This window comes from Sparus aurata, chromosome 13, assembly GCF_900880675.1.
Source record: "Sparus aurata chromosome 13, fSpaAur1.1, whole genome shotgun sequence".
NCBI lineage: Eukaryota > Metazoa > Chordata > Actinopteri > Spariformes > Sparidae > Sparus > Sparus aurata.
The window spans coordinates 13,711,371-13,729,491 of NC_044199.1; the positions used below are offsets into that span (position 1 = coordinate 13,711,371).

At 42.6% G+C, this 18,121-nt stretch overlaps 1 protein-coding gene across 21 annotated transcripts in view; it reads right to left on the reverse strand.

The window, feature by feature from the left end:
- The window catches only part of LOC115593719 (neurobeachin-like), a 112,949-nt gene extending 95,337 nt beyond the window's left edge, over nt 1–17,612 (reverse strand). For 17 of the 21 annotated variants that reach the window (XM_030437317.1, XM_030437332.1, XM_030437327.1 and 14 more), the window contains exon 1: nt 16,933–17,611. In XM_030437317.1, the coding sequence (XP_030293177.1) occupies nt 16,933–17,259 (327 nt within the window). In that variant the 5' untranslated portion in view covers nt 17,260–17,611. Of the gene's footprint in view, nt 1–16,932 lie in introns of all 21 variants that reach the window. The other 4 variants (XM_030437318.1, XM_030437320.1, XM_030437336.1 and 1 more) reach the window with 3 other exon arrangements.
- Nucleotides 17,613–18,121: the final 509 nt, after the last annotated feature.

The following is an 18,121-nucleotide window of genomic DNA, read 5'->3' on the forward strand; positions in this document are numbered from 1 at the left end:
CAGGTTCTTGCTCAGGCTGCTCAGATGAGGATGTTAAATATAAAATTCACACACACACTAAAAAAAACAATTTCCTATCAAAAGGTCATATCAACAGAGAATCCATTCTCAAATATCACAGGCCATTGGCGGCATGCACTCGTAGCCTTGAGAGCTCACACTCTTCCTCGAGAAGGCCAAACACTTGAAAAAGAAAATAAACATTTGGTTCCAAAAGGATTGCAAGATTAAGCTTTAAAAAAAAAGTTTGATGTGCTTTTGCAAAGCCTAAATTAATATCAGGAGAAGAAATAAAGTCCGGGGATGGGGTAAGAGGGCAAGTGCGTCAATTCTGAGAAACAGATACAGACAGTTCATAAATCACACGTATTAAGTTTGGAGGTAAAAAGAAAAAAATCCCCCATGCAAATCCAGTCCCTCAGGCAAAGCAACGCAATCATGTCCAAAGCCATTGGAATGCAGTTTAAAATACAAATAATTAATGTGCATGTTCAATGACAACAATGGCAAATTAGTCAAACATGAATTTAGTTCATTGTGTAAGCGAGAATGATCATAAATTTCCATATATGACCCCTGCGGTAACATGAACTAACACAAGACCCCCTTTGCATCCATACATTAGCCTGATTACAAGCGGGTGCTTCTCTGCACTCAGATGCTGCGTTCCAAACTAATAGTTTTCCTGGAACCAGAGCCTGAATGTAATGGTGGGCAGGGTGAGGTTCGAGGACGGGGAGCGGTGTGATGGAGGGGAGCGGTAGGTTGATGTAGTGAGTCAACGCTGCCAGGTGTTGGCTGCAAAACCTCTTCCTCAACCTCTAACCACCGGAATTACATAGAGTGTGAAACTGCTCACAGGAGGGGGTTAGGCCAGACCTGGCACGAAGCTACAGGGCATCAATCCTGATACTACAATGATTCCAGCACAGATCACTTCTAGGGATGGGTCAAATCAGTATCTGCTATATGGTCGCTTTGTTCATAATTACCTATAATGTATGTGAACAGTGACACTTTATCATTTACTTATCTACCACTAATCATTCACGCTTAAAACTATGAACACAACACTAAAATCTTGTAATGCAATGGCTTAGTCACTTACTATAGTATAAAAAGATATCTACATATAAATATGTCATTGGGAGGCAAGGGACCAGATTTTGGTATCAGAAGCTTTCTGGTTTCTGTTCATAGTTCATTTTGTAGTCCGAGTAGTACTGACCAATCATCTTGATTGCATTGTGATTGGTCAGATGCATCTCAACATTCCACAAGGAGAACAGAAGAGGCAGAACATGTTTAGCATTTAGCTTTTTTTTCTTTTACTTATCTGAAACTATATGCAGACATTTTAAGACATTAGTAGTTTCTTAACTCGGACTCCGTTTTTGCATCACAAGTTGCAAATCGGACTGTAGACAATTAACCATTATCTGGATATCTATACCGGATTGGCCATCATCCCCAGAGGCTAAATCGTCATCAGACAATAGCCAATGACTTCCTCAGCTGTGATAGTTTCAATTTATTTCTTCACTTTGAAGTATTTTAAAAACGTCCCTCCTTGAATTCAGTTTTTCAAAACAGCTTACAGTTTACAGCAGCTTTGGTACTGACTGAAACATCTTAACTGTCACACCGACGGCCATTAAAATTGTGATACATATAACTGTGGTGCCAAGAGGATGTGGCTTACTGACGATTCCACGGAGTATGCTCTCATTCCACCAGCTGGTTCACGTTTTTTGATTATGTTTGAAAAGTGGCAACAATTACTGGATGATCAAGACTCAATTTTTACAATGCAATGCTACTTTTGACCAAAAAGCTACAAAACTGATGCCAACACATGATGACATCAGCCTCAGCTACAATTTGTGTTTACCTAATCGTAGGATGCTTATACGACAGACAGAGATGGTGAACATGGTCGACATTATCAAGGAGGTAGCTTCATGACACGCTGACTACATTGTATACCCTCCATATGGTTAGGTACCAAACATCTCAGTTACGGTTATTAGATCTCATGCTGGTGCATCATGAAGGGAGGTTGGTGTGTCATATAGCTGGCCCATTCACAACATTACACCTGCTTTGCATTAGGACGTTCCTTGAGAGGACGATTAATGAAGTTAGCCTCCGCATGCTGTTGTGAACATAGAGCTGTTCGGATGGAATTCTCCCTTTATGTAGATAATTATGTAGAGATAAAGGTGTACGACTTGTGAACACCATTTGTTTCTCCTTGCTTCTGGTAAGTAGTTATCTAACATCCCAATCAGCGGTCATTTAGGGTTTTATAGACCAGCACAAAATGACGGTACTGAATGACAACCAGTTCTCGTTCGGATTGTTATTGTTGAATAACGTCTCGGTAGATTTGGATACAGTTTCTTATTTCCCTCGCTGACATGGACCGGAGCACACAGACCTGACTTTATTACGTGTGCCGAAACCAAAGGCAGCTGTGGTGCCACATCCCCAGAACAGGAACACAATAAAAGGAGCGTATTATGCCACTGTCTCTCTGTTTAACTAGTTCTCTTTGGAGTGTACAAAATATTACCAGGGCCTTTTTTTCTCTCATCACACTCTGCTCTGTCGTATGAAAAAATCCCTGTCTGAAAGCTTCAAAATCCTTGTTTAAACCTCCCCTTCGTCTACCGCTCCCTGTCATTACCGAACTGGATTTATTAGATGAAATCCTTTAGGGATCGTGGCTCTCATCTGCATTCTCCTGGTGAAGTCTATTTCATGGGGAGAACATACAGTCCTGATGCACTGTTGCCGGAGCAGAATGCAGACGGAGGTCACGTGAAACTAAAGTGGGAAAAAAAATGTTTTGGTCCGATAGCCGGCGCAGATCTACTAACCAGTCTAATGTGGTGTTAAATGACCTGCTATGGCTACTGACAGTGTTTTTCATGCTGCGGGGGGTGTATGGGCAAAGCAGTGAGATGGTGTAAAATAACATCAGGAGCAGCTTTTGGACCCTGAAGTAAGGCTCGCACAAACCGTTCACAATAAAGTTTGGCTATAATCAACCAACCTTCGGCCACTGCAGCATCCAGCATACATGATGAATAGCTGCACAGCTAGCTATACTTCACAGCAAAGCAGATGTGTTTGTGTGTGTGTGTGTGTGTGTGTGAGGAGTGCGTATGTACACGTGAGGAGCCAAGGGAGAGAGGCGAAGTAGGCCAGCATGAATATAAAATCACCCCTGCCAGGCAATGATGTGGGCTACAAGAAGGAAGGGAGCAGTGTGTGATTTTTTTTATTTTTAGTGTGCATGTGTGTGTTGCCGGAGAAAATGCGCAGATGAAGGTGTGGGTGACTAAAGCAGAGGGGTTTGTAGGAACGCTCATTTATCAACTCTGGGGGGGATGCTGGGGCTCAGACGTGCACTCGCCAGCGTGCAAACACCAGGTAATTCCAACAATGCTGCTCGTTATAATGTGAAGATTAGTGTGCATTGTACAGGTGTGAGACTGAGACACACACACACACACACACACACACACACACACACACACGTTTCGTCAGTGTTTTTTGATCCAAATATGCCCTATGAAGACACCCACAAACCCCCACATCTCCCCCACCGCCGCTGCACACGTTTTAGAAAAGAGACAAGAATCACACAAAAGAGCCAGACACAATAGCATCAACCAGCCAGACACAATGGTGTTGAAAACAAGGAGCATAGAGGATGAAAACAAGAATAATTTAGAGCACAAGCCTCCTGTAGTCTTTAGTGGAGCAATAAATGATTCATCTAGATGGGGGAAATAACAGAAAATCAATTACATAACACTCCAATAACCCATTTATAGTTTTACTTATTTAACTGGTAAAAGTCACAAACCTCTCAATGACTCAATTTGGTTTCAAACAAATAAGTTGGTGCATAGTATTGTTTTTGTTTTTGTCAAAGTCATTCAGAAACTCAGAAAAGTCATGTTTAGGTTATTTGTAAGCTAAGAAAAAAAAAAATCAGAAAACATATTATTTCCATAACTGAATAAACAAGCTGCAAGGTCTGCAGAACACTGTTTACATGTGGCAGGGTCCGCCAAATATAAACAGAGTAAAACAGCATGAAATTGTGTTGTCCTTTAAGGTCTGTTTGTTTATGCAGATTATTCAGTCATGAAGACAAAGTTTGTTTATTAAGTTTGTTTAGGCAGAGAAAAAAAAACTGTCAATAAAGATTTCTCTTTTTCTGATTAAAAATTCTTCCCAAAAACGACACAGTTCATCCTTAAATCTTATATTAATATTGCAGAAATAATCAACATGTTTTTATGTAGGTATTACGACTGATGACAAACTCTCCTGGAGAGATAAGGTTGGTCTTGAAACTTTTGTACACAATACATGGTTATTAGTTTTATATTATAGTACAATTTATCTATATTTAACAAACTGTTATATGGGCGAGTACTTTTCTAATTTATCTGTACAAAATACTGCTCCGGCAGAAATAGTTTGTTGGATTAGCGATCTTTTCCAAACTTATTGTACCAAGTGCACCTCTCTTTTTTATAGTGCAATTGTTGACTGGTTTTACATCAATATTCTTAAAGGCTGTATATTTGTTATCAAAGTCAACCATAAGATTACAGATTCACCTCATAGTTTTAGATATTATTTATTAAATGTGCAATGTGTAATATGTTTAGTTGAAAACATTCAAAATGAATGATCAACAAATGTTGAAGAAAAAACTATTTTGCCATTTTTATGTCTATGTAATATTTTTTGCAGAGTTATCTGCATGCTAACCAGCTACCCCCTGTCCCGTCCTCGTCGAAAACTCCTCTGGTAGCAGTGTAAACACCAACAATGTGCTGGTGCTCTGAACTTCCTGTCTGGACCGCTAGACGCACAGCTAAGTGAGGTAACTAGCCAACAGCAGCTACAGTTAGCAGCAGTTAACGGTTACGCTAGTGATATGCTGCCCTGCTGATGCTTACAATTAGAGAATGACCGATTTATCGGCGGGCCGATATTATCAGCTGATATTAGGCATTTTCTAAACTTTCGGTATCGGCATTTATAATAGCCGATAAATGAATATTTAAAAAAAATAAAAACAGACAAAACACCCTTCAACCATGTTATGAGTGTTAGCATTGCATAGTTTGTCCACCAGAAGACACTCTACAATGTCCCTGTTGGCAACACTCATGTTTTTTGTTATTATTGTGTTTTTGTTCAAAGGACTTTGAGTTTCATATCTTATGTTTGTATTTTTATACATTTTATCTATCAGAACTTTAATGTATTTTGATGTTCCTCTGTACTGTTGTGTTATTTTTAAACTGCATTATCATATTATTTCAGTGAGGACTCATAAATAACTACCAATAACTAATGTTACAGAAATCTGTTTATGTTTTGTTACGCGATTCTGGATTTATTTATTTTTTATATACACTACCAGTCAAAAGTTTGGACAAACCTTCTCATTTAATGTTTTTTCTTTATTTTCATGACTATTTACATTGTAGATTCTCACTGAAGGTATCAAAACAATGAATGAAGCCATATGGAATTATGTAGTAAACAAAAAAGAGTGAAATAACTCTAAATATGTTTAAGATTTTAGATTCCTCAAAGTAGTCACCCTTTGCTTTGTTGACAGCGCTGCAAACCCTTGGCCTTCTCTCAGAAGCTCATCGAGAGAATGCCAAGAGTGTGCGAAACAGAAATCAAGGCAAAGGGTGGCTATTTTGAAGAATCTAAATATAAAAAATGTTTTGAGTTATTTCACTCTTTTTTGTTTACTACATAATTCCATATGGGTTCATTCATAATTTTGATGCCTTCAGTGAGAATCTACAATGTAAATAGTCATGAAAATAAAGTAAAAACATTCAATGAGAAGGTGTGTCCAAACTTTTGACTGGTAGTGTATATCGGCCAATATATCGAAATATCAGATTTTTAAATCACCAAACATTTGTATCGGTATCCGCCTTAAAAATCCTTTATCAGTCGGGCTCTATTTACAATGCATTGACGATCTTGATTGTTTGTATTTTACCATTTGTATTTTATATTTCTGTACGTGAACAAAAAAAAACATAAACATCTAATTATGACCAGCTGGTTACAGTCCCACAAACGCAAAGAGACACTTGTATTTGGTTCACATCATTAAATCATTATAGATGAGTATTTCAAAGCCATTTCTTTGGGCTCTAGTCAGATTTTCGTTTCATTTCTTTCATCATTTTTCTATGGTAAATTATTAATAGGGCTCAGTATTTTAGGTTTTGTTTCAAAGAACAATCTAGAAATATGTCCGATTGCGTTTTGGACATATAAACCCTGGAGAAATAAGACAAAAACACATAAATAATACAAAGTTCCAGGTAAAAACAACATGCCTAAATGTCCTGTTTGATCTTTTTTTTTTATGACAGGAACTCTGGTTCATCCGCAGCATGATCAAAAACTCTTTGAACCCCATCTATATCTTCACTTTCTCTTAAATATATTCCGATCAGTCCTCAGCACCAAAGGACCTTAACTGTGCCATCCGACAGGAGGCTGGAGGCTACTTTGCTTCCATGACATGTCTTCTTTCAGACTAGCTGGAAGAAAACATCCAAAATACAAATGTAGGTGTTTACCTGAGTTTAGATTTCTGTTCTGGAAATCTATGCAACACAGCACATAGTCGGTTATAGATTTATTTCAAGATGATCCGTCAGCTCCTGTTCATGCCCGGCTGGTACAGAGTTGTTCGCTATAATTTCCTCAATCAGCCGTACCTCACCCGAGTGGAAATGACATTAATCTGAACCAGAATTTCTTATTCTGTGACACCTCACAGGAGTGACCTTCCCATTAGAGCCTGAGCTTTGCTCAGAATTTCATGAGAGTCAGCAGATCTTCAACTAATTCCAAAATTACATTTATGGAAATTGCTTTACTTGTGGCCAGGAAATGCATAGCACTGACTTCCCCTCTTCTCATTGACAGATGGTCTTTGGAAATAAACAATTGTATTCCTCTTGAAAAGATCTCTCTCAGTCTTAGAAATGTGTGGCAGATAAATCAATAATCAAAGGTGACATATTTGGTTTTAGTTTTTTCTTTTCTTCAGTGTTTTATATAGCTTCTTTTACATGTAAAACAAAAAAAGTCTGCACCAACAGAAGCTCCTCTCTCCCACAGAAAACACTGCTCCTGAAACACTTCGTCAGTAGTCTTGCCTTTAACTCTTTGTGACTTTGTGACATCACACTATGTCCCCATGTCATAGATTTGCATAATTAATGCCTCATGGCTAGTTTGGCAGGTACGAATTAACATAGAACAGCTGCTCTGTTGGTGTGAGCAGTGCTGGGTCAGGCGTGTGAGACAGGAGCTAAAACAGAGTGTTTCAGACAGAATACAGCATTGCAGAACTGAACAATATGAGAGATCCAATGTGTTTTTAAGCATTAAAGCATGTACACCTATTTGAGTAGTAACCAAAGATAAAATCATGAAGCTGAAAATGAGCATAATATGTCTCCTTTAAAACAACTGGCACAGGCCGAGAGAATATGGGCGCATCACTGACACCATCATATGGATGGATGGTAATTCCTGGTTTATTTCTGACACAACACTGTGTTGGTGTCGTGGCTCTTTGCGTTCCACTCTGTGCACTAACATTGTACACATTGTTCGGTTTATTTGATGCATTTGGGTCTGTAAAATGGCTCAAATAAATCTGAAATTAACCACATAAAAGTTTTTTAAAAAGAAAAAAGAATATAGCGAGGGATGTGAATGTTTGATTAATTGTGATTAAACTTATAGTCCGATAGTTGGCACTGAGCTCATGCATTGTGTGTGAAATTAATGTTTAATTGAGATTAACTACTCCTGTAGAAGATGATTGCAATTTGTCTACATACATGCTCTCTGGCGTCTGCTGACAAACTGAAATGTTACAGCACTATTAGAAAAAGACCCTGTAATACTGTTCGCATATCCCAGTGGTTAAGAATACAATATAGTATATTCATATGACAACCTGGAGCTTTAAAAAGCAATTACAGCTGTACAATTCTCTTCTGTCACTGAGAGTCAAGAATCCTGAATCCCCCCACTCATCTTCTCCACACATTTCTCCTTTCCTCAATGGGCCTAAGTTCTCTCCGTCATCTCCCTCCATCCTTCTCTTCAATTTGACATCCATACTTACAAAAGCAAAGCCACAGTAGATAAGAAGGGATGGCAGGCATATGGTTAACAGCAAATAGTCTCCCTCTGGGCTTTCTAAGCTCGAAATGTGGCAAAGATGACTGGAGTGAGTAGGTTAAGGAACCAGAGAGGAATGGCACAGCAGACAGCTCCATTACCTCCACACAATAGGGATCATCCACATCATCCACCAGCCACCTCACCGACCAGGGAGTCAGGGAGCGAGGGAGAAGATTACACCGGAGGGTTAGGGACAAGATGGATGTACTTAGAGCAGATAGAGAATGAAGAGATAGAGGAAGCACCGGAGAAGTAACAAAAGGTGTCGTTAAGCAAGGATGGGACATTTTTTCTGTCTGTGTTCCCCCCCCATTCCCAAAAGGTGCCCTCGTCCCAAATCTGACATGGATTATCCCCTGCAAAATCCCAGCATCTGGAAATAGCAGCCAACGAAGGATGAGGAAGAATTTAGAGAAGTGGAGCAGAATTGAGGCGCTCTAAGACATGGAGAGGTGAGCGGTTTAGCCTGGATGCCAACGCCTCATACTTCCACAGACATACAAAGCAGACGGGCAAGACTTAACCAGAAATCGGGTTATAATTACATGAAAGAAATTCAGCGAGAATCAGCATTGCACCTTAAAAAGATACATTGCATTAATGGTCCCATATTTTGCTCATTCTTATTTACTCTCCCTCTGGCTTTTTAATGCCCGTCTCCTGAAAAATCCAGTCTGCTGTGGTTGGTCTGTGGAAGTCGGTGAACATAGCCAAACAAAACTTGAATTACATTTTTAAAATATCCTGCCGTCCATGAACATTCCTGAGTCATGTTAACAGATTTTCCTCGGCAATGTTGGTTGTTAAACAATGAAGAAAACAAGCCCTAGTGGTGAAAAATTACAAACTATGAATTCAAAGAAACAGCTTCTGGGTACAAGCTGGGCACATTTCTCCGTGAATTTTGACATTTTGACTCTTAATGAGTTAATTTTCTTTCCCCGCGTATTTGTGGGCAGTGGAAATGGTTTCTAGATTTGTCCGGCATGCCACGGAGCATGAAAGCTATAACTGCATCCCTGATTTTCACAGAGGAACGGTAACCATGCTAACAAACCAGTGGAGGCTAATCCCACAATGTGACAAGTGACTGATGATGAAAAATGGCCAATTAAAAACTCAAAATGTCAAGGTATCTCTAACAGGCTCCCTGCTTTATACAAAAAAGCATGCAGGCTCTCCTGTTCACTCATGTCCACGGCAATCCTGCTGTATTTCACTCCTCCATCACCAGGAGCAGAGGTGAGGAGGGAGCAGTGATACACACCGCGTGATGAGGCTCCACAGGGGGGCCGGAACTCATCAGACCCCCACAGAACGTCGTACAGCTGGACCTTCTTGTTATACTCAAGAAGAAAAGAGTACCTGAAGGACAATCAGACTTTTTCCATTTCATCCTCTGAAACTCTCCTCTTCATTTCTCTCCCTTCAGCTTCCCATCCTTCTCCCTCTGTCACTATTTCTACAGTATAGATGAAAATCCACCCCCAAGTCATCTTTTTTCCTCTTCTCTCACGCTCTCTGCGTCCCTCTCTCTCTATCTCTCTCTTCCTGGCTCATGCAGGGGTCAAGACAACCCAGCTGTGTGATAGATCGCAGAGTCATTCATGACCTTGCAGTGGGAGCCACACCCTCTGTCCCCCACCTCTTCCACAGCACGAATGCATGTGTGTGTTCATGCAGTTAAAAGCAGCACCTCACCAAATATAATAACATTGTGACTAGTGTTTTTTTTGTTCCTTTGGTCAGCACTGGCACAGTTGTCACCGTTACCTAACGTTTCTCACTGGCTGTCGCCCCTGACTAAGCTCCTCTGCAGCAGTATGGCTGCTAATCTTTCCCAAAAATAACCCCCAACATCATCTCACAGAGGCCAGCAGAACACTTGGTGAGCGCTTGACAAAATGTGCGTCTTCTCTTCTGTTTTTATGTTGAAATTTCAGGGTTTCACCAGGCACTTTTCATCTCTTCGCTGCAGTATTAGCCTGAGGCTAATGTTCCCTCCCCTTCATGAAGACAGGGTACAGCAGCAGTGTGTAGAAATGCATTCAGAATTCAGGTAATGTGACACTTAGTGTTGAAACAACTAGTCGGTTAATCTATAAATTGATCAACAGAAAAACAATAGTCAACTATTTTTAATTGTTTCAGTCAATTGTAAAAATGCAAAAAAAATCCCCAGGTTCAGTTGCTTTTCTTTTGTCTTTTGTGACAGTTATTTGAATATCTTTGGGTTTTGGCCTGCTGGTTAGACAAAACATTTGAATATTTTTTCACGTAAGATTTCAGCCAATACCAAAAACCTGCTTTCATGGCAGATCATTTTGAATTTTTGTATTTTAAAAATAATTTCCTGACTTCCTAAGATGTAATGAGCAATGATGGATGATTTAATATTCTATATTCTTCTTACGTTTCCTCTTCTTCTTCTTCTTCACCATCATAAACCAACTTTCAAGGTGCAAACAGCAACCTACTCTATCAAAGTTTGTAAATGCTGCTCTTGTTTAGTCAATGAAAGCAATCTGGCTTCAAACTGTCTGCTCTATTTATCAGCAAGACTTTTACTGATTCGATAAAAAGCTGATAATACAAATGTCCCAACATTGGGCCAGTAAAGTATCTGTCTGGTATATATATCACAGCCCTAGTAAAGTTGGCAGATTAATCAACAATAAAAAGAATGTTAATTTCATCCAGTATCCCCTCTTTTAAGCTACTCATGTGAAGATATAATAATTCAGGTGTAGCCTCAATTGGGCTCACCTTTAACAAAGCATGTATGAGGGTTACGCAGGTACTCACCTGCCTGTCTGTGTGTGGTAGAGTGTCTAAGTAGAGGGTGCAGGTAGGGGGATGCGGACCGTTTAGATTACAATGTTACAATGGTAATACTACTCCAATAATAATAATAATATATGGACTGATGACACCACTGCTGAGCTCAATGGCAACCTCCACTGGCCTCCAAAGACTTAATTTACAGCAATAGGTCACACTGCCTGGACAGAAAACCAGGAAGAAGGCCGCTGCATCTCCAACACAAGGAGAGGTAAAGACGAATAACTCACAGTAGCAATATTTTCATCAAAATGCATGAAAGCGACACAAGAACATGATGCAGACACAAGCAACACCCTTTTTTGCATAAAGGCAGTTACTGGAGAAGTGGTCGCAGTTTCAGTGTGACACAGGGCATAACATCTCGACCGTGGTCTCATTAGATGATGGCAACAAGAAAAAAATATAAAAATAAAATCGTGATGCTGCACCTTCAATTGTGGGCTGTAGCTACAGCAGAACAGAAACTGTGCTGTATGTCCCGAAGCTGGGGGAAAAAAAACTAAAAAGACACTGTTAATTTCTATTGTATTTATGCTAAAAATCCACCAAGAGATCATTTTCTGCACTCTCTGGCATTGTTATGGGAGGCATCCGCATGGCTGTGCGAGCGCACGATGACGCATTGTTATTCCCCCGCACAGCCATGCAAGCAGATTACAGTGCTGCAGGGAAACAGTTAGCCTCTGCCCTGAGTGCGCAGCCACGGGGCAAACTTGGAAAACAGTGAAATTAAACTGAATTCTGCACCGCAGTTTTCAAACCACCTCGGGGCATGTCATATAATATGTTTTGAGATCGGGTGACCTATTCCTTTGGAAATGCGCGGCCGTATAAATCAGCACACCAGTGTCACTGCACTCCAGACAGAGGGTCAAGCAGTGTTAAACACGTGACAAAACAAATCTTTTCTGACGCATTTTTCCTTCCTTCCTTTTCCCTCAGCTTCATCTGACTTTTACCATTAGTTTTATACTTCAGAAGAGAGAAACATCAGTTGGTTGCTGCTGCATGGGTGCAATTGATTGCTTCGCTGGGTGTCTGAATGTCAACATATGAATATCTGAGTGAGCATGCAAGTATATTTGGGGGATTATTGCGCGTGTGACAGACTCATTGTGTTGAGCTGACTCTGGCACTGCTGGCTGTGGACTCTGTATCAGGTGACCTTGGTGATTGTGGAGTGTGTGGACAAGAATAATGAGACGTTTGCTAACAAAGACTCGGTGGAACCGTTAAAGGGACTCAGGTGGGGACTGACACTGCCAGAAGATATTGCATCCGACCAAGTAGGAAGGTGAAAGAGAGAATAAAAAAAGCAAAGAACAGGCACAGAGACCAGAAGCGAGCCAGAGTGAGTGTCACAGATATTTTTTTCTGTGCACGACAAACACAGCGTTTGATCCCAAAAAAAGCATTACAACTAGATAAAGCTGTCTATAAATAAGCTCAGCTGGTGCTGCACTCAGGCAAGACTGACAGCACCGCCTGTAGATGCATTTGAAATGTGCCTTTCACTATTTCAAATAAAGAGGAGATATGGCAGTACAGTTCAGATAGACAGTGCACATGTCAACCCTCTTTCTGCTGCCGACAAACATTTCTCCTCACCTGGCCTCAAACATCACAACATGTCTTAGCAAACAATCACAGTCTGCGGTGGAAGTGGCCGACCACTAACGAGAAACATTTGAGGTTTCACTAAATGGGTCCATCACAACATCTGGAACTATCCTGTCTTGTAATGCGTCATCTGCTGCAGTGGTCCGAACCTTTTTGACCACTGCCCACATGAAAATGACCCAGTTTTGTCATTTTCAAGAAAAAGGGGCAGATATTAGTGGAATATCTGGAAGAAATCCTTGTTTTTCTCTCTCCTGTTTCATCAATCATTTCATGAAACCTCAGATGAAAAAACTGAATAAATGAGAGGAACACGACAAATGCAGCTTTCTCCACGGTGGACTAACCATACGGTTTGATGAGTGCATGAATCATGTGCTACATGATCTTCACAGCCACCACATCTCAACCCAACTGAACACCTTTGATAGAAGAGATTGTGGATGACATGCTTCCGACTGCCATCATAAAAAAAAAACTACATACTAGGGATTGTGTAATCATGGGCTGATACCAATGTTTAAAGTGACCATTTGGTCAATAGAGGATGTTTACTAGCTACAACAGTGTCAGCTGGTGATGTTCCCACCCTATGAGTCTGTCTGTGTGTGTCATAATGACAAAATGTGGTCCTGGAGACACATTTTGTAGCAGGACCTAATGCAGAAGCAGTTTTGAGTATTTTGCCAGATTTATCCATCTGTCTGTCTGTCAGTGGAGAGATTTTGTCACAACCATGCAAGAGATAGTCATGAAACCTCACAGGTGTGTAGTTAAGATCAAAATGAATGGGTGTGGTCTGACTCATGAGTAATGACTACTCATGTAATAATGTAGGAAGAGCTACTGTACTTGTCAAGGGTCAGAACGTGAATATGTTTACATGCGTCTCTGCCGGTAAGATCCCATCATAAGATGATGATTTTTTTGTTGTTTTTTTATTGCCACTTTTTGTGCCAGGGAAGCAAAGAAATCATCATTCATATAGGGGGGAAAAAATGTCATTAATCACTAAAGCTGTCACTACTTATATACCCTTCCAAATTGTTGGCAGGGATGTCACGAGCCAGTAGCTCATGAATGTGCCAGCGCAAAATTGATGGGACACAACAGATAAACATCGCCCACCGCCATTGGTGCATGTCATCTTATTTGTGATGAGCCAATCGCAGTAACCAAGGTGAATATCAGCCATTACAAATGATTGGCCGATAAATCTGTGTTCAATCTGTGAATATCTTTTTTGGGAACAGAGGTGGTCATCCCTCCACTACTCCAGGTTCCCCTTCTAAAATGTAGCCGCACTGGTGTGTCTCAGTTGTCCGATTCTTTCTAGCTTGCTGCTGCCGTTCAGTCCAGAGCTCCTCAAACTGTAAAAAATATTAGCAGATAAAAGGAGAGAGACCGAAAGGGTAAAGAAAGAGAGCGAGAGATTGAGGGAGATGCTGTGGCAGAGTGCTGTGACAGAAGTCCGGAAGTGGATAGAAACACCAGGTGGTCGAGCGTCTGGAGGCAGGCAGTCAAAGAGCATTGTTGCCTTGACAACTGTGATGCCTTGTTGATGATAATAGCTGAGTACCTCGCCGCCAGCAGCCCACACACACGCGCGTGCACCAATACAATGTACACGTTTCTATATGGGAGCACAGAGTGTACTACATCTGCAGGTACACTTCCATTGAAAATAAATATCATTACATTATTATGAGCAATAGCAAGCCTGTTATGATCCTTGCTACACAGGCAGCAGTGCTGATAAACTGATTGTGCTCTGTTGTTTGTCTCTGTATCAGCATCAGTGCAGCCGGCACTCCAGCCCAAGTTGATTTTTATTGTCTTCCCTCTCCTTTTCTTCCCTTCCTTTCAAGAGACACTACAGTTCATCACTCGCCACAGGGCCAGCATCTCTATGTGTAGGACGGGGGAACGTATCTGATCCAGCGGACAAGCCATCTGTCCACCCGGGCCGCAGTGGGATCTGATCAATACGGCCACGGCGGACGGAGAAATGTGGCTGCTGTGGTCTCCCACATTGACTGGAATAATGGATCAGCTTTTGGGTCACAGTGGACTCATTGTACCAGCAGCATGACCACTGAGGTTCCTGCCTCCACACCTCTTTGTTTCAACTCTTTTAATTAAGGAGCTGGGAAACAGAATTCCCTAACAGGCTTAGCTATTGGCAGCCTCGCAACCAGAACTGATTGTTCAATTCAGGATTTAGCAAGTAAAGCTTTGTATGGCCAACACATACTGCTGTAATTTGTCAGGGGTGTCAGGCCTTTATGTGTTAATATAAATAAAGAGTGGGGGCCTAATGCAGGTATTTATGTAAAAATAGAGTACATTTTAGTTGAACGCTCTGATGAGCTTTCACTGATCTGATGTGGACCAATCCAGAGTCCTCTTCCCTCTTCCGCTGCATCAGCTGGTGATTTCTGAGCACATAGCCACTGCAGCATCCTACCACCTCATCCTCCTCCTCCTCCTCCTCCTCCACTCTCTCTCTTCTCCTCCCCCACCCTCCCTCAACCCCCTCTCCTCCTCCTCCTCCTCCTCCTCTCCACCTGCTTTTAAATGCATGGCGTTGCCCTGCCAGGCCGGTCTATGCAGGCAGCATCACTCCTCTCAGCCCCTCTAGAGTGAAGGAGGAGGCCAGGGAACAGGATGTATGGTTATCAGCCTGAGCAGCGTTGTAAGGGAAGGAGACAAGGTGGCAGTGAGCAAGCAAGGAAGCAAAGGAGCAAAGCCCCCCCCCCCCCGTTCTCCCTTGTAGTACCAATAATCGATAGGGAGATGAGAGGCGACCTGAATCGGGACGGCTCACCAGTCTGACTGAGAGGAAAAAATGGTTTAGCCCAGCTGTAGGCTGTCCTGCTCCAAGCATCCAGTGAGTAAATAGGCCACTGGCTACATGAAACCCTGAAAATAGTCAACCTCCAGGAAGCACTGCACTGGAATCAGGTTATAAATTATGTCTACATTATTCTTCCTCAGTAGCAAATGAATAATGATCAGAGGCCCCCCCTCATTTTCATAGCAGATATGTAATATCATGCAGCACACGCCATCAGTCTGATGCATGGAGGAGGGAAAACAGCCTGGCAGCCTCCAGCACACGCGTCCTATATCCCTCCTAACGCATTAGTCCCCCAGACCCACGTCTCGCTGTGCATTTTGCTCATCTGTTTCTTAACGGGAAAACACCAGTCATGTCAAAAAAAAAGCCCCCAGCTGGATTAAATCCTCTGATGTGTAGGGTAGGCCCAGCATCGCCGACACAACATCGGATGGAGGGGTAAAGCTGGGAGGAGGAGGAGGATGAGGAGGATGAGGAGGAGGGGGGGCAGGCAACCTATATCTTGATCCATAAATAAAATAATCGCTTTCTGACGAGCGGCAATATAAACCACTAACCGTTTCACAGCTACCTATACATCACTCCTCTGCGCACAGGATGCAGGGCCCTGCCTCCAACAATAGGCCCATGCATAATTTTGAGCCATTCTCATGCACACACACATATGTCGATGGGGTAGCATAATGCTAGTCGGCCTTTGTCCGTATTGGAGCTGATTTTTGTTTCGGATCTCGACAGAGGTGCACACCTGCGCGATTTCGCTCTTTGGGGGGAAACCGATTTCAAAATCCGTTCGGGTCTGGGGTGCTTGTGCGCAGCATTTATGACCGTCCGACGTTTCGGTAGCTACAACCTGCCTATGCATCACTTCAGGGTACACATCGGGGTCAGGAGAATAGCCTGCATACACTCTCTCCCCTGCCCACCACCACCACCCCTCCAGCCACCACAGTTTTGACTGCAAATGTCTCTCCGTTGTTGCGCCGCAAACGAGTCATTTAGTCAACAATGGCTGGTGATTATACCCTCCATGCCTCGGTGGGGTCACATGCCTCATTCAGGCTCCTCTCGGCTTTAACAATAATACAGCTTTATCTCATTCCCCAACACACAACCTCATGTGTGCCGCTTTTTTATCTGCAGGGGAAGAAGAGAAAAAAAGCCCACATACATCCTCCGAACAAACAAATGACATCATCCTCTGAAAGCCACACAGCCACGGGAGTGAGGCATCGTAAATAAAACATAGCGGGTTAGGTCTGTGATTGTGCTGTGTGCTCTATGGCTGCCTTTTCTGTTTTTCTAACACTGCTTTATCCTCCACTCACCAGGTTCAGCACCGTCTCCACGATGTCCCTGTTGCTAACCTCCCCGACCTGGATCAGGCCCACCAGCACGGCGAATTTCATCTGGATATTCCTGATCGGGACGGCGGGGTTGATCACCCCGGCCGGGAGGACCATAGAGCCGGCTGAAGACACCATCCTTTCCCCGGTGGCGCCGGAGCCAGCGCCCGCGGCGACCTGCTGCTGCTGCTGCTGCGACTGCGGCTGCTGCTGCGCGGAGGAGCCCGGCGGCGGGTGGGAGTCTCGGTCTGTGTCCGCGAGCGAAGAAGCAGAGCCCGGTGGTGCTGAAACCGGCTTCTCGCTCGACATTTCCCCTAGGAAACAGGGAGGAGAGGAGCGGTCGCCGCTGTCTCTCACACCTGCTCTACAAGCTGCGTCTGTTGCCGCAAAAAAACCATCCACTGCGCAGGAAGAAAAAAAAAAAAACAAGGGGAGAGCGGCGGTTTAAAAAAAACAACAACAGAATCCTCAGAAAATCACCCTATCCTCCTGAAAATGTGTAGGGATTCATAGGGCTGGCGAAAAGGATGGAGGTTTGACAGAATGATAGCCAACGCTGTTCTCTCCCTCTCTCTCTCTCTCTCTCTCTCTCTCTCTCTCTGTCTCTCTCTCTATCTCTCTTATTGGCAGCTTGCAGTCAGTGCAGTCGTCGTGAAAGAGAGCGCCATGTTGACGCCCCCTGTCTGCGGCAGCGCGCTCTAGTCGCGCATGCGCACTCGGGGACAATTTCTGGTAGGGTGCTGAAGCTGAATAACATGGAGCCATCCATGCATGGGTTCATACAGAGCACAGCAGCACCTGCACAACTGAGTGTTTTTTTTGTTTGTTTGTTTTGTGTTGTGTGTTTAATATTTAATGGCATGCAAATGTGGAAAATACTGTGCTATATACAGTAATACTATGGCAATAAATACCGGTGGGCATGTTGTGGGTGCAGTAAAGGGGTCAACTCAGAATTAGCTGAAGAGGTTTAGGGAGTCTGGCTTCCAGACGGTGGCTGTTTATATATTCAGAAACCATCCAGTGGTCCCACTTATCCTCTGTCCCATGTATCTGAGGTGTCCTTGTTTCCCCATTAAGCGTCCCACAATTGTTCTCATTCTTCTTCTACAACTGTCTCACCACCTCCACCATCTTCTTTGCCAATCTCCTCATCAATCTCAGGGGAAAA